We start from the raw sequence: 17890 nt of genomic DNA on the forward strand, positions 1-17890 counted from the left end.
TATACTATCTACTAGGTATTTCACATAGATCACAATCTTAAACAGTTTAACATATCGGTGAGGAGACTGAGATTTGGAGACACTGAGAAATTCAAAATCCCACAGAAGTGAGGGAAGCAGTATTTAAACTCAGATCTGTCTGACTCCAAACAAAATGCTTTTCAAATTAGTTTAATGAAGACAGGCGTGTTGATTGTCCTGTCTGTAAACATGTTCCTGTTATCTAGAATGGCACTTGATCCTTAAGTTCTCAATAAAGAAGACATGAGTCATCATGCAACAGGAAAATAGATCTCCATGTATGCAGATTTTTTTAAGTTTCTTAGTCATTTCATGTCTGTTTTAAGACCTAGTATCCCTTAAAAGTTATTTCTTTCCCTAGGTTACCTGTGGCACACACTTGCTTCAATCAACTCTGCCTTCCCCCGTACAAGAGCAAAAAAGATCTGAAACAGAAACTGACTATTGGCATTTCAAACTCAGAAGGCTTTGGACTTGAGTAACCTACCAGACTTGAAATACAGTATTCTATATGTAGCACTCAGTTCCCTCTTACTGTGCCTTTAACACTTTCATGTTTCTGTTTCACAACACTTTCTCAAAACTTACCACTTTTAAAATAATGAGGGTCTTTTTTTTTACTCACATACGAAATATGTATAGTGAAGGCATGATTTAAAAAATATATATACATATATATATATATATATATATCAGAAATTTATTGAGAAAAAGAGCCTATGGCAGAAACAGGTCTGAGTCCAGCAGTCTTTTTATAGCATTTTGTTGTTTTCCATATGTAGTTTGTCACAGGTGTCCACTGGGAAAGCCAAGTGCAGTAAGAATGCATCTATGACATAATGGAACCCAGTGGCAGATGTGTGCTGGCAGCACACTGTAGCAGAGCAAAGAGCTACATTATCTTTACCATAAAGCATGTAGCCATATTTTCATACAAAGGTAACAACAGTATAACTGCACGTGCAGTTTACAGGGTCTTTTGATATATTGGTTTGGGGTCCTAGAAGATCTTTTCACCTGTTGCTGAAAAGCATGTAAATAACACTACACAGCAGCTGAAGAATCATGGGATTTTGATAGTGCCATTTATTGCTAAAGATTTATTTTTACAAAGTAAATTTAGGGTTTTAGATGTGTATACACCTTTTACAAATCAACAAAAATGATTGTACAAGAGTATTTTCAGACCAATTGGATTCAAGGTTATATTCTTTTAAGTATTGTTAGTCTGCATGCTCACTGACAGTAAATTGGTTACTTGAGTATTCTGTAATGTTTGTATAATGGTCATTTCTTAAATTCAATATAGTAGAAAATTAGACCAAACTAGTCATTGGTTACTTAAAATAATTACAAGCACAAAAGAAACCCTGCTATTTTATATATTTTGATGTACTACTTATATCTACATTTTTGATCACCAGTTATACGAAAACACTAATTTTTGGAAAATGTAGGATAAGATATTTGACAAAAGTGAAATACAATAAAAAAACCATTTAGGTCAAAATGATGTAGCTTGATATAAAAGAGCAGTTTGACATTTTGACTAAAATGTTTGTATTTCACTGGATTCTAAATATATAAATTCAAAAGCACCCTTGTTTTCTATTTATAATAAAAGAGCATGTAAAAACTGCGTTTTTAAGCCCCAGGGTTTTTGTTTTGTTTTGTTTTGTTTTGTTTTAATTTATACTGAAGCAGTTTTATTAGCATGTTACAAACATTTCCATCTCAAGACTTATCCTTTGATAGCTTTTCTTCAGAAAACTCTGAAGTAGCATTTGCAATAAGAATGAAACCAGCATCTAGTACCAGCATATAATCCACATGCAAGTCTTACTTGGCCCAACTCTTCCCTGAGCTAGGCATTTCCTTGTCGCTATGCTTTCTGTACCCCACCAGCAGAATTCAAGGGTGCAGTAACTCATTCGCGTGCCCATAGTTCTGAAGCCCACCCACATGTGTTAAAAACCCAGCTTCCCTTCCTGTAATGCTTGAGACTGCAGATGACTACTTTCCCATTTGAGTATACCAAAAAGATATTTCTTCTTTAAAATCTAGGAAAGCCTAAGACAGCTGAAGAAGGTACATTTGGTTTGGTGTGTATATTGTTTTTAATCCATATGCAAATAAAACTGCTTCTCTCTTGCATTGCGTAGAGCTGTTTAATGTAGGTTCCTACTAACAAGCACAAAGAATTATGTATAGGAAACCAGATTTAAGTGTTTTCAGTAAAATGTAAACAAAGTTTTTATTTGTTAGGGATGACTCATGGAGATAATATTGGTTTGGTCTGCATGTCTAACGATGTGTGTGTATTGATAGCTATGTCACTTTTGCAAGTTAACAGGCAAGCCAAATTTTAAGTGACAAAAGTCCATAAATAATGGGAATTTTTGTTGTCTTTTATTAAGTTGAAGTTGATAACCAACCATTAATTGCTAAGTCATATATTTATGCTCTGTTTTGGTTTACAATGTAATAATACCTCATTTTAAAAGTAAAAACTACTACTGTTACATTTTATTTTAATCAGCTAGAAAATTCATGTAGCTTTTTAAATATACAACCTGTTAATGATTTCTTGAGTTTTTCTATCTGCCATAGTAAATTAAAGCATTGCACAGTATTTATTAGTATTTATAAAATGTCTTGTCCTTTTTTAAAAAAACTATTATTTATTTTTTTCTGTGTAAGTTTTTAGCAGACCTTCTTTTGTATAAATCTGTACTGTGTTGAGTTTATTTGTGTACATTTTCAAATATTAAAATTATATAATCAGTCAGGCTTCAGTTCATTTTTTAACACTGGACAATTAATTAAAACAGTAAATTTAAAATCACAATTGTGATTAGAAAATTACTAAAACATACACCTTCAAGAGCTATGTAGTTGACACAGTATAGTCAATTGCCTTAGCATATTCTTGGTATGAACCTGTGTACAATACTGAGTGGTCACGTAGATAAGATGTCTTGCCAGATGCATACACAGTAGCAGTGGAATACACTCAGAAGTGGATGTCTGCAGTAGGCAGGGCCACACTTGTGTTCTTCCTGAGAACATCCCTTTGGCCTTTTCTCTCCTGCCCATATTGCCAGAGCTTAAGAAAGAGAAGAAATAATGAAAATGAGGAGACAATGTTATGATCAGTATGCAAATAAATCTACTTTAACATTTAGGAGTTTGATTCCTTAAAAATAACCTTTAGGAGTTATTTAGTAGGGGTGGGAGAAGAGTGAGGCACAGAGAGACTGAACCTGGAATTCACCACTTCCGGTAGACTGGTTGGCCAGTGAGTCCCTGGGATTCCCCCGTGACTCCCAATACTCGGGTTACGATTGCACCTCCACTCTGATGTCTTTACTGTGAACCAAACTTAAGTTCATGTTTGCACAGCAAGCATTTTACCCACTGATCCTTCTCCCCAGCCCCACTGAGGATTTTTTACCCTTGGGTTAAGTTACTTTGTTGCTACAGTTTGAACCTAGATCTGACAGTGCCGGTATGACCTTGGCCATCCATCCTCAGGACTACAGTCCAAATCAGAGGCAGACAGTTTAACTTCCCTATGTCTCAATTACAAAAGAGAAATAATTTGTAAGATGGAAATATCCAATCTACCTGAAGTTTTTTGGGAGGATTAAGTGGGTTAATGTGTGAGACATGTAGTGCCTGGCATATGGTGCCCAACTGGAAAGGATGTAAGATGGTATGGCATGTACTGTCCTAACCCACAGCCTCTCAACCATCTTTCTCTCACATATTGGGTTCACCCAGAGTTTAAAGAACACAAGGAGCTATTGAAGCATAAAAAGGAGACTCTTAGTGTAGATACAAAGCTTAAAAATGTATATACTGATGTCATACTGCACAGACTTCACTTTATGGGATCTTAGGCAAGTGCAACAAGGTATTTTAAAAACTGAAAACTAAGCAGTTTAATGAATAATTTTTAAAATACAGAAAAAATCTATAGAGATTTACCAATTTTACTAAAACAATACATCTCTACACTCCTGTTGAGCTGCTCTCATGTTTTGACAGGTACTTTTTAAAATAAAAAATTTACAGGTAAAACTGCACCTCCCTTTTATGCTTGTTTATTATTGTGTGTGTGTGTGTGTGTGTGTGTGTGTGTGTGTGCCCACAGAACACATGTGGAGGTCAGAGAATAACTTTATAAGGAAATGCTCTCCTCCCACCTTTTTGTGGGTTCCAGGTGCCAAGCTCAGGCTACCATCTTGCCAGCTCTTAAAGCCTTTTTATGCCCTAGTCTGTTCCTAGTAGTCTTCATCTTTGTCCCCCTTCTAATCTCTAGTTTCTGAGAATTGTCCTACATCATCTTTATGTGTATAATGCATGTGTCTGTGTGTATCTATACACTGTTTTGTAGTCAAGGTCAGCTGATACTCTGGGTCTTCCTACATTTTCTTTTTTTTACTCAGTACTGTCTTTTCTAGATATTCCCCTAATGATTCACTTAGGTATAACTCATCCACGTTGGTGCACAGAATAGTCTTATTCAGTGACCACAGTGTGTTGATCTTCCTGTATGCTAATGACGGTGTGTGAACCAGGTGTGTATGATTTAATAGGCTGTCTCCCCAGACGGTATTCCAGAGGTGGAGCTGCTCCCTGCAAAAACCAGTCTTTGGCCTTACCTGATCATCATCCAGGGAAGTCAAGGTGGGAACTCAAGGCAGGAACTGAAACAGAGGCCATGGAGGAGCGCCATGTACTGACTTGTTCCTCACAGCTTATTCAGCACCTCACCCCCCTTCTCTCTTAGTTGTGTGTGTGTGTGTGTGTGTGTGTGTGTGTGTATTTTATATCACCCCAATTGCACTCATCCACCCCAATCACATTCACCTCCCCCTCCCCTCGTACCTGCTTTTTTCAAGAAATTTTAGGCCATTAATCATTCAGATGTCCATAGGTCAGAACACCGAGCACAGATAGACCTAGCCTCTCTCCTTTTTTGCCACCTACTGGCACACCTGTGACACAGCAGCCACAGCTGCAACACCTCTAGTGTCAGGGGCTGGTCTTTTCTTAACCACCACTTATTTCTCAGCTCCAACTGACCAGTATTAATTGTCCCAGTAAAGCAAAGTTTCACTTAGTGGCTCTTCATTCAAAATACCAACAGCCCTGACAGAATCTTTCAGAGACTACCCGAACTTCTCTTTGAAGCTAGACAACCCAGCCCTCCATCCGTTGTCTGCACAGCTCTCCAGTTCCTACAATAGCTCAGTAGGTTGTACGCATGCACAGGTTTTCTAGCCTCAAATTCCAAAGTCCTTCCACGGTCTTCCCAAAAACACATGGTCAGGTCTGTCACAGCGATACAGAACAGCACAGTGGATCGATGTTTGTATTTTCTGCTCCCTCAAGGCGGGTGCCTGTAGTCAGCTGAGGTCAGGAGACATCTTAATTGGTCAGGTAAGGCTAGAGCCTGTGATTGGGCAGTGTTCTTTGCGCAGGCATTTGGGGGTTGGAGATTTACCGTTATGAATCTGGCTGGTATATTACAAGTCTTTAGTGTTTTCATTTAGCTGGCTGGAACAGGGCTTTGGAGACCGCCATTGCTGGTGCCTAGAAGGATTTAGCATGGGTCTGGGGTTTTTTTGTTTTTGTTTTTTGTTTGTTTTTTTGTTTTGTTTTTTTAACTACACACTACAGCACAGTAAAATTTACAGCATAGTAAAATTTCTATTTTAATTAGGGTTTCTCTCGCTGAGATGAAACACCATGATGAAAGCAACATGAAGAAGAAGGGACTATTTTACTCATACTTCCATATCACAGCCCATTGTTTAGGGAAGTCAGGAACCTGGGCACAGGGATATGAAGGAGTCCTGCTTACAGGGTGCCCCCCCCCCAAAGCTTGCTAAGCCTGCATTCCAGGGCCACCTGCCCTGAGGTAGCACTGCCTGCAGTGAGCTGGACCCTCCCACATCAACCGTCAAGCAAGAAAGCACACTACAGACATGCCTACAGGCCAATCTGGGGGTGGATTTCTCAGTTGTATCCTCTTCCCAGATGACTAGCTTGTGTTAAGTTGATAAAAGTAGCCATCACAGACTTCATGCAGTCGTTGATCAGACTCCTCATTCACTCCCTAAGCTTCTGCACTTGATTCCCACTTCTCTTTCAAAGTAGACTTGCCGTGCCCACTAACGAACTTCTCCAGGACCAATAGAGAAACAGCGCCATCCTTGTTCCCACTTCTCAGCTGCCACCACCAGTGAGACATTTCAGAATCTCTACAGCTCCTGCCTTCCATGCTGGGGAACTCTGAGCTCTCCTCTTCTCAGCTCTCCTCTCTGGTCTGGGCTGCAGAAACCGTAGGCTTCCTAGTTCAAGGTCATCTGGTGGTGGTCCATGAGGAAAGAAGTACCTGGGGTCGAAAACCACTCAGCAGAACCTCTCAGAAAGACTCAGCTTCCGCAGTGTCTGCTGCCTCGCTTATGTCTCTTGGGATCTGTTTCAGTGCATGGGTACTTAGAAGCCCGTAAGTTCCCTCTCAATTGAATTTCAAAGGGGATGATCTGGGAAGCACACTGAGCCAAAAAAATGTGTGGCTAGCTTTGGCCCTGGCTTAATCTTTTTTAAAATTATTTAAGTCATTTATCCTGGGGCTAGAGAGATGTCAGGGTAAGAGCCTGCTACACAAGCATGGTTCATGTGGGAGGCAGAGGTTGATTGCTAGGCTCAAGGCTAGCCTGGTCTACAGAGTGGGTTCAAGAGCAGCCAGGGCTCTGCAGAGAAACTCTGTCTTTAAAAAAAAAAAAAAGAAAGAAAAGAAAAAGAAAAAGGAACAACAACAAAAAGGCAGAAACGGGGATTTCTGGCCAGTTAGTTTATCCAACAGAGTGAACCCCAGGTTCAGTGAGAGATCTGTTTCAAGGGACTGGCAGAGAATAATATCTCATGCACACACATACACAAAATCCAGTACCTTGAGTGTTTACAAAATTCTAACTAAAGGGGCAGAGACAAATGTTTATGAATTATTGGGAGAGGATCCCTAGGAATCACATAGGAAAATAAAATCAATAAATAAGAAACAAAACCAGCACAGTTAGTGAAGCCCATGAACACGTTCCCTGGTAAGGCTGAGGAAGCCTTAAACTAATGAGAAAAACACACCGGGGCATGTAAATGAGATGTATTTACAAACTGCAGGGAACTGTGGTGCCCAGGACTCTCCCACTCTGCTGCAGTTCTGTCACTGACTAGAAGAAAGGGAGGTTGGAGGGCTATTTTCACATCTTCCAGGAACTCAGTATTTATGTTTGGAAAGAAGCTCATGGTGGGCATCTGCATCACTCTTAGGGACCCCCACTTCTACTCTGCCCTGCATGCTGCCTTCTCTAAACTGCACTCCTAGGCCTCAACATCCAAATTTCCTTCTGATTCCAGCATTCTTAGCATCAACACCATCTCCTTTCCCCACTTCCTCTTCCTCTCTCTCCTTCTTCTCCCTTTGGCTGTATAGTGGTACCATCTCCCAGGAGCTTACCTTAACCTAAGGCTTTCTATTTAATGGTTCCTTCTCCTTCCTCCTGTCCCTTTGGTAATCTTGTCAGGGCCCAGCAATTGCCCATCTGTCGTGGATCTATTTACACTGCCACTGTCCTAGTCTAGGCCTTGCCCACCGCCTACCCCTGTGCTGGTTCTAATCTGATCTCTGTGAAAGCCATCCCAAGTCTCTGTGGAGCCTACCGCTGCATGGCTAAGAAACCTTCAGTGGTTCTATGGTACCAGGCTTTCCACTGTCCAGTCCAGCTTGTCCAACTTTGACTCCTATGCTATGCTCCAGTCCTCTCAAACAGTGCTAAAGCCATAAAGCCAGACTAAGAGCCTAAAGAGGCAAGATGGAGAGGGGACTCAGGGTTAAGACAATGTGCTGCCCCTGCAAAGGATCCAAGCTCCATTCCCAGCACCCATGTCAGGAAGTTTACAAGTTCCTGTCAGTTGAACTCTAAGAGATCAGACACCCTCTGATCTCCATGGGCATATCCTACCCCACGATATATGGGATATACACAAATAAAAAACTTTAGAGAATGACAAAAAAAAATTAAAAACTGTGCCCTGACCCAACTTGTGTTACGATGAAAGTGTTAAAAAAAAAAAAAAAAAAAAAAAAAAAAAAAAAAAAAAAAGGCAGGCTAGCAAGATGGCTCAGCGGGTAAGAGCACCAACTGCTCTTCTGAAGGTCCTGAGTTCAAATCCCAGCAACCACATGGTGGCTTACCTAGAGAATAAAACATTAAATGTGCCCTCTCCCTCTGTCACACTACATGACAAAAGTTTGAGTATATGAATTCTAAACATAATAAAGAAAAGTAAAAACATTGCAAGGCACAGGAAACCCTGCCTGGGGCCAATGGAATGTTCTTCTCCTGGTAGCTGTCCTCTCTTGGCCCAGAGTGTGAAGATGGGTCTTGAGTCTCATGTCTCATTAGAGCTGCTTAGCCACCCTCACCCCAGGTCCTACTCACATAACCGTGAGAACAGATCTCAATGTCTCTAGTCTCCATGGCTTCTGTACCCACCCAACAGTCAGCTATTTAGATGGCAATGCCTTCTCTACCTCCACATAGCTACCATTCCTCACCTACCTACAATTTAGCTACCTACAATATATACAACTGTATACCATGTGTTTGCCATCTATTACTGTGCATTATTGAAAGGTGTGGATAATTCCAGAGTCAAGGGAATTGACTATGTTACTTCCCAAACCCAGCCTGTTATTAAAAGGAAGGGGGCAATTTTAGTCTCCTCTTTGTTAGAATGAGAACTTAATTTCTTTTTTTTAATGATTGCTACTCATATCAGGGCTAGTGCTTTTTTATTGATAACAACATAGTAGCATTGGACTGTATTTTAAGGGAGTTTAGATCTCCACACAAGAAAGCTGTCCCAGGACTTGTTCTTCTGCATAACCATCTGATCCAAGGATCTCTAACTAAGCCTAAGTCTAGCCATAGTCAGCACTTGAGTATCCACTCATACCTGCCAGTGATCATTCATATTTAGAGACACATATTTCTGTAACTCCTCTATTTGTACCTAAAGAGGTAGATGAGAAGGGAGGAGTAGTCAGAACAGATCAGCTGAACACATGGTCAAAACTCAGTGGCTGTGTACAATGCAAGCTCATTTCTAAACATTTTTTTTTAAGATTTATTTATTTTTTGTTATATGTAAGTACACTGTAGCTGTCTTCAGATGCACCAGAAGAGGCGTCAGATCTCATTACGGATGGTTGTGAGCCACCATGTGGTTGCTGGAATTTGAACTCAGAACCTTCAGTAAAGCAGTCAGTGCTCTTACCTGCTGAGCCATCTCACCAGCCCCACAAGCTCATTTCTAACTCAAAGAATTCTGGAAGGATGCTCAGGTTAGCAAGGCATCTGTTCTTGATCTCCAGCGACCTCCATCCTATGGGCCTACCATGCTGTAGAGCATCATTAAGGTCCGTATGTAGAGGACTAACGAAGAAGGCATAATGCACCTACCCAGGATAGTTCCAAGGCCAAGCACCAAACAGCAAGTGCCATTTCCATTTCCACTGCACTGAAGCCAACTCAGTCCCTTGGGATGATAGGCTGAATTCTCAGGAAGGAGATGCTTCCAGCTGGTCTGGGGAGACCCAAAGCTATTAGCTATCAAGGTGTGTGAAAAGGCAGTGATAGAAGAGTAAGGTGGTTCCTGCAAGGTTGACATAGGATCAGGACCTGAGACTCCACAGCTGAAGACCTTGACAAGGCTGGCTGATACTACACATCTATGAGAGCACTTTAAAAAAAATAACTTTCCATTGATTCTTTGTGAATTTCACATCAGGGACCCCAACCCCACTTTTCTTCCCATCCTTTATATCCATCTCCACCCTAGCAAACCTCTCTGCCCTGAAGAAAACAAAAAAGAGAGAAAAAACAACAACAACAAAAACAAAGCAAACAACAACAGCAACAACAACAAAATCTCACCCTGGAAAGTGCTGTGTCATGGTGTGTCACACGTTATATCTTTTGCCCAAACAGCTTTACTTGCAAATGTTCATTGCGATGAGTCATTGGTCTGGTTCAAGGCCTCTGGCTTCTACTTCATTATTAATACGGGATCCCCTCCAGGACTCCTCCTGGATAGCCTGTTGTTGCCCTGTGTCATGGAGATCCTGCAGGACTGGTCCCTTCGTGCACTCCTGCAAATTATAGATGGGGTAGATGTTGGGGTTGGCCAACTCAAAGCCCTAGATCTGTGCCTGGATAGAAGCTAAGTTGGTCTGCTCACCAGCTCTCCTGTGCCACTGACACCAGAGCCATCTCTCCAGCACTGACCCAGTGAGGGGCGGGACCAGCTCTCCCTTTCTCATGCCATCTGGGCTGGCTCTTCCTCACCCATGCCACAGCTCTCCTGTGCTGCCCAGACGAAGTGCAGGAGCTGTTCTCCCAAGAGTGGCAGCCAGCAAAGGGTGGAGCCAGCTCTAAGCAAGACTTTCTCGAGAGGTGCCTTGGAGGCACCCATGCATGTCTCCCATGCACAGCACACATGGCTGTGAAGGAGTCAAAATGTGGTCCAGCTGTGCATGTAACTTGAGGGAGAAGTTGAGTTGGGTGACAACTAGAAATCAGAATCTCAGCCATGTCCCCAAAACTGATTTTACAAAGGCCCTGTACTTGGAGATCCAATGATCTTACAGCAGTTCTAAACCTGTAGGCAGAAACTTCTTTGGGGTCACATATCAAATACCTTACATATCAGATATTTATATTGCGATGTAGGACAGTAGCAAAATTACAGTTATGAAGTAGTAACAAAGCAATCTTATTGTTGGTGGTCACCACAACACGAGGAACTGTAGCAGCTGCAGAAAGGTTGAGAACCACTGGTCTAGAAGTTACTTGGATCCTCATCTAGATACCCCGGTTTACTGCCTCCCCTCCGTGAGGATGCTCAGTAGGGCAAAGTGATGAGGATCAGCAGCTTAACTAGCAGTAACAGCTATGACCTGCCTGTTTAGTGAGGGCCTGCCTAATCAATGTAGTTTCTATGTCCAGTTTTGTTGTTAAGATTTTTTTTTTTGAGTATATGAACAGCTCCAGCCAAAGCCCAGCTCATTAGTGCTCATCTAGTAATTACATATGAGGAGGGGAAGAGACCTCCAAGGTTCTCAGAGGTTATATGATCTTTCTTGAGCCAAGAGAAAAATCTGAAAACTTTTAAATTAATGCCCTACTTTGTACCAAGTGTCCTACTTTTCTGCTTTGACACTCACCTCTGAAACGCTGGCCTGGCGGTCAAAGGATCACTTGGGAAGTTCTTTGCATGACAAACCTTAGGACACAGCTGCCAGTGCTCCCACCCCCACCTCCTGTTGGCCCTCCTAGGAAAGCATTGGGAAATCCAAAATATAAGTCCTGACCACCCAGGAGACCAGAGTGAGGGTGTTCCCGCTGCCTGCTGATGATCCTCAGCAGGGAACTTGGCACATTGCAACCTGTATTGGTACAGGACATACATGTTGAAGAGAATGACCCCATCCTGCAGTGGGGCCCAGAGTCAAGTCCTGGTGGAGGAGATTCTCCACCAAATGTGATGATGACCCTGTGGAAGGTTCCAGACCATTCTCGCTTACAAGCTGACTGAGAACTAGGAATAATGGCCATCTCAGTTATTAACTAGCGGACTCTCTGGCCTTAGGCAAGTGACTTCAAGAGCCTCATGAGAGACAAAAGCATTGCCTTTACCTACCTCCCTGGCAAATGCTAAAAGCCTGGAATCTATGAGCCCTGGGGTCCTTGAACACTCTGGAGAGATCAGGAAGATGTACCTGTCACATTTCTTCTTGATTCGAAGGGCCTAAGAAGAGTTCCACAGGGTGATGGATTTACCCAGAAGGCAGTACCAAGAGTATCGGTTTAGTTCCTGGTCATCAAGAACTGAAAAGGTGTCATGGCTCCAAGCAGAACATTTGAATTTAGATCTGGGTTTGGGGAAGGGCAATCAAAGGATATCGCCACATGTAAGATGATAATCACTACTTTTATTTCCCCAGATGATGGGATGAGGTGAAAGCTGTACCCAAGCTGTGTAAATACACAGCTTGGGCTGAACCCATAGTGTTCCTTTCTCTGTTCTAACTATCCCTAGGCCTAAGCCTGGAAATTTCTAGCATCCATACAATCTAACATACCAAGCTAACTGATTCAATCCAGCATCTCTTGGCTTCTGTCTGAATTGCTCTGCTTGGCCTCAAACTAACTCTGGCAATCTACTCTAATCTTCTGGATCCTTATTCTCTGGCTTCAACTGCCTTTGCTGATCTGCTCTGGCTCATTCTGTTTTCACCTACAACCTGTCTCTGTAAAGCTGTCCTAGTAAAACTGCTCCCCCCCTCTCTCTGCCCTCCCTTGCTGTTCTCCAAAGTAGCCTCTCTTTCACGTGCTGTTCTCATGAGAGCTGAGTATATCCTATCTCTGACTTGTTCTGTCAAATCTTTCTCTGATACGTCACTTTGTCTGCCCCCCAATCAGACATCACTTTCAAACATGGCAGTTTCCTTCTACAAACTAACTTTACTTTCATTGTTTGGGATTGAAGTTATGTACTAAGGGCATGTCTGTATTCCAGACAGACCATACTGTAGTCTAGAGCATGTCTGCATTCCAATAGGATCATATATATTTTTGGATATAAGCTATCATATAGGTCTTTGGATATGATTCCTTGCCAGAGCAGCCATGCTGCTGGATTAAAATTCCTCTATACAAGACCAGTGAATGAAGGCATATCCGTTTCCTATTGCCACTCTAACAAATTACCACAGGGGCTTAAAACAACAACCATTTCCTGGCATAGAGCTCTGGAGGTCATAAATGCAAAATTTGTCTTATGGAGCTAGAATTAGGGTCTTGAAAGGGGCTACCTTCCTAATGGAAGCTCTACAGAGGCTCTGATTCTCCTCCTGGTTTAGGTCATAAAAGTCACCTACATTGCTTGGCTCATGACCCCATCCTTTACCCTTAAAAGCAGCAGTGTAGCCTGGACTCTTCTGCTTCCTCTCCTGTTTGTAAGAACCTCTTGGCTACCACTGGCAATACCCAGACAATCCAGGATGGTTTCTCAATCAAAAATCTTAAACTCAATCACATTTAGAAAGTTCCACTTGCCATGTAAGCAATGTTCACAGGATCTACAGATTAATACCTGGTCATAGTCTGGAGTCATTGCTATGCCTCTCCCCCAAAGTATTGTTATTCCCACAGTCCCACTGAAGATACAGTGGACACAGTAATAAGGAGTGCCCATAGTGCCATCCTGAATCTTTTCAACTATCCACAGCCTTCCTACAATAGTCCAGCTATTATTCATGTGGTGGCCTTTTAATTAAATGGTATCTGAAAGTTCTTGAAAACTAATTTCAGAGGTTCCTCTACGCCCAGAGATAGCAGAAATAATACTGAGAAGAGAAGACACGTCTCTGTGAAGAGGGCACTTGTTTGTGTTTGAGACTGGGAGACTCATCTAAACTCTGACTTTTGCTCAAGGATAGGGATTCTCCCCATCACTGCTTCCCAGAACCATCTTAACAGAGCACCTGCCACTGCAGTCCCAAGAAATGTAGGTCAATTATTCAGTAACCAGTGTTTGTTTACTTTAGGAAACCCTCAGTACATTTAAAAAGGAAAATAGGACAGATCCTATTTCTCAGGGTTGAATTCAGACCTTTCAAAAGAGAAAGGCAAATAAGCCCCTCCCCCCCACACCTCCTGGAGATTCAGCAGGCCCAGAGCTGGGTCATCAAACTGTAAACAACAGGATTGCCATTAAAGCCAAGGTGGGACTCCCAAAGCCATGTTCTTCTACCTGGCTGCACATGGCCAGGGGAGGAGTGTGATTGTCAATCCTAAGATCCTGACCTGGGCTCCCGAGAGAGCACCAGACCCAGATGAGCAGTAACAGCCACACCCATGCCCCACTTTATTTTGGCCTAGAACATTGATGGCCATTGGGCTATTCTATTATGAAGCCCCATACCACCCGTGTTAGCAGTAGCCTGGGAAATTTGTTAGCCTTCAGTGCAGCGTCATGCAATCAGACCAGTCTTTCAACAGAAGGTGATAGGACATATGAACCCCAGGAAAGACTGTCGGTGCAAACAAGTGTGAGCATCTTCCAAAACCACCAGGAGTAGTCTCCTCACCCACCACGCAGGGACACAGATGCAGAGAAGCCTGAGATCCACACAGCTCAGGACAGGAAGATTCAGGCACTGCCCCAGTACTCACCAGAGAGCAGAAGCATGCCCAGAAAGGCAACTCAGCCAGACCTGAGACTGTAGGCACTAACAGCCTCTTGTGCTTAGGCCTGTCTGGAGCTACTACTATGGTCTTCATACTCTCACCCAACTAGGACAGACATCCAGCACAGAAGGGTGGGTAGCCCAGCCCTAGTGAGCAGTGCACCATGCTGCTGTGTGACACACCGAGGGCCCATGTGACAAGCACAGACTTAACAGCAAAGCCTGAGCCCTGAAGTCATTAAGCTGTCACTGATGAATTCCTGGGAGCACCGAGGAGTTCATGAGGAAGTTCACAAAGGAGAAAGGTGACCTCAATGCCACTAAGGTCCAAGACTCACTGACTGGCTTCTTAGGAGAGTAACCACATTTGCAGCAATCAGACTTTCAGTGTCACCAACCCGTGAAGTGTCAGGACATCATCTCCTGTGTCGATCACTTCTCAGTGCTGTAACAGAATGCCTGAGCAGTTCTACTTCAGGGAGGAAGGGGTTATTTTGGACTGGTGGTTTTGGAGTCTCAGTCCACGGCCATCTGGCTCCGTTGCTTTTAAGCCTGTGCTAAGGCTGAAACTTCATGGCAGAAGTGCACAGTAGAGGAATCCAGGAAGCAAAGGGGCAGGGAAGGTACCTGGAACCAAGCTTGTACCATCTCTCAGTAATGAATCCATCAAGAAATGAATCCATAATGAAATCAGAGCCCTCGGGATCCAGTCCCTTCTCTTGAAACCCTACTTTGAGTGGAGCTGGGTTAGTAATCAAGCCTCCAACACATGAGTTGGGGCCAGGGGTTCAAACTCAAACCATCGTACTTTCTGTGTATGTTGCTATCTTCCTCATACCTGATGGAGGACCTCTCAACAGAGTGGGTGGAGGACGGCGAAAGCTAAACTAGACCAGGATTCTAAGTAAGAGCACGCCAGGGTGGGTATGTGAAGGAGAAGAGGGATCCAGAGAAACTTACACTGCTAGTTCACTCGGGGCATCCCAGTGGGCTGGACAGAGAGCCCAAGTCAATGGAGCTGCTCTCAAAGGGCATCTAAATGAAGGGCTAGATAAAGGCTGACAATTTGGTTCCCCCTTTTGAAGTCTGAGTTTTTAATGTCTGCAGTCTGAATTAATCCATGGGAAATATGAAAGGAATCTAGTGCCTATATTGAGGGCCACCACTCCATACAGAACCATGTCACTGACTGGAGTTAGGGGGTTGAAAAATTTAGCAATATTAAAAGTCTTCTGAGGACACAATGACCAAAAATTCAAAATCAAAGGTGTATGAGGTCTGAGGTGTTTCTGGAAGCCCTCATGGATATTGCTTCCCGTGACTCCACTGCAGGCTTGCCTCTGAGCACACAAGTGAACTTTGCACAGCACATGCCGTCACACCACAGAGAACCAACAAACCACAGAGTGCCAACAGATGCCCGAAGCACCTGGGCTCAGCTGCAAGACTTAGCACGTCAGGAACTGCTGCGTTTGAGTGCATGTGGGAAGTTTCCTGCTCCTACAGAAACATAATGGTGTAATGACAGAAAACAAAGATTTTTAATGTTTTCTGCCATCATTCCTTGATGTGTATCAAGTTAGCATCTCTTTGGATCACATTGTACTACAACGTTTTATTGGACCAGCAAGATGGCTCATTGGGTGAAGGTATTTGCTACCAGGAGCCTGGTAACCTTCCGCTGACCCTCAGAACCTACTTGGTGGAAGAAGAGAATTGACTTCCACACTTATTTCATAGTTTATGGACCCCCCCACACACACACACAGACACACAGATGCACACATACCAAATTATTTTAGTAGTGTTTTCCAGTTTCCTCAAGTACCATTCTGTGATAGTTTGCTGGTTTTAGGTTAGCATGCAGGGTAATGGACTTTATTAAGGTACTTTTGTACAAACCTTGTTCTCGCTCACCTGCCCCCATCCTTCTCTGCTCTGGTCCCTTGTTCCCCTCACTGCCCCCACCACATTTTGTTTGATTTTTAAATTGATAGTTGAGTTGCTAACTTAATTTTCATTTTAAAATTATTAAATAAATTTTATCTTAGGATATAATTTTCAACACTTTCTGAAATGGCCCTAAACATACTTCTCCCATATTGACTGAAAACTATTGAAGCTGCTCTGTGTCCTACAGCACCAAGTACTCAGTCAGGACTTTATTTTTCTATACAATAAATAATGATATTCATCCCTTTAACATGCACATGATTTATTATCAGTAAATGTTTAATTTTCATACCTATTTTATGTACCCATATGCTTGGGGATTTATAAACCTTTCTTAGGCCAAAAGGGGTTATAAGTGGAAAAATTAAGAAGCCCTGTTCTGGTGGATGTCTAAAACTTCAGATGAAGTGCCCAACTTTATACTGTTTTTTGTTTAACAAATCAAGGACTTTCAGCTTTCTGTTTGTAGAAAACATTTATAAAAAAACTTTGAATAAAAATTAAGAGCTTCTCTTTGGCATAACCAATATGTCAGCATCAATGTGTGTACAACTTGGGTTCATTCTTAAACACTTAAAATTACTTGAATGCTAGCACCATGCGCTGCAGCACTGGGTGTAACAACAGAGAGGGAACATTGTGTAACAACAAGCAGATAGTGTATACAGGGTGGATACACTGGAAAGGGGGCTGGTTCCCACCCTGGGAAGGACAGGACAGAAAGGCAGGCTACTTGTCCCACTTCTCAGTGCTACACACAGCACAAGTAACTCAGTGAGCTCAGAATGCTACCTTAGGAGTTGGCTCAGAGTCACCTGCCCTCTGGCTTGCAGGTCTGCCTCGGGTCTCTTTATAGGCTCATGGAGCCTCCAACTCTCTATGAAATAGAAAAGAAAATCACTGGTGAAATTGGCCTGGTCAACATTCAGCTTTCCAGGAATCTGGGCGTGGGAAGGGGAGGGGACTGGCCTGCCCATCACACACCTGGCCAGACAATGGCTCCGCCCATCACACGGCTGGCCAGGCCGACAGCGGCTCCATGCTGGTTCTCCAGGTACATTGGCCTTTACCAAACTGCTCTTCCTCTTGTCAAGATTTCCTGGAGTCTACTCTCAGCAAAGCCTGCAGTTGTTACCCAGAGAGCTTGTAAGAGGGTTGGGCATCCTGGCACCCCAGTCAGGGTGACCGGGCGATGCCTCGGGCGATCAGGATGGAAATTGCCCTTCCCTTCCCTTCCCTGTGGCTCTCTCTCTGTTTCTGCTCACTGGCTTGATGCCTCTGTCCAAGTCTCCATATGGTCAGAAGGGTGGCAGTGGTGTGAGGCCATGATCTTTATGACTTTTATGAAAGAGCAACCTAACAGACAAAAGTGTGTGTGTGTGTGTGTGTGTGTGCTGTGTGTATGTGGGGTGTGAGGGGTGTATGGGTGTGGTATATGGTGTGTAGGGTGTGTGTGGGGGGATGTGTGTGGGGATGTGTGTAGTATATGCTGTGTGTATGTGGTATGTGTATGGTCTATGTACATATGGTATGGTCAAGTGTGGTGTGTTTGTGTGTGTGTGTGGTATGGTGCATGTATGTATGAGG

The 17890-nt window shown here is 43.0% G+C and overlaps 1 protein-coding gene and 1 non-coding gene across 3 annotated transcripts in view; one reads left to right on the plus strand and one right to left on the minus strand.

The window, feature by feature from the left end:
• Hectd2 (HECT domain E3 ubiquitin protein ligase 2) overlaps positions 1–2809 on the plus strand; it is a 77008-nt gene extending 74199 nt beyond the window's left edge. For both annotated transcript variants that reach the window (XM_031390165.1, XM_031390166.1), the window contains exon 21: positions 383–2809. In XM_031390165.1, the coding sequence (XP_031246025.1) occupies positions 383–503 (121 nt within the window). In that variant the 3' untranslated portion in view covers positions 504–2809. The remainder of the gene's footprint in view (positions 1–382) is intronic.
• A 2120-nt stretch (positions 2810–4929) lies between these two features.
• LOC116104370 lies at positions 4930–5066 on the minus strand. The gene has a single exon (XR_004123873.1). It is a non-coding gene; the product is annotated as a small nucleolar RNA SNORA17 (small nucleolar RNA).
• Positions 5067–17890: the final 12824 nt, after the last annotated feature.

Source organism: Mastomys coucha, unplaced genomic scaffold (assembly GCF_008632895.1).
Source record: "Mastomys coucha isolate ucsf_1 unplaced genomic scaffold, UCSF_Mcou_1 pScaffold21, whole genome shotgun sequence".
Lineage (NCBI taxonomy): Eukaryota > Metazoa > Chordata > Mammalia > Rodentia > Muridae > Mastomys > Mastomys coucha.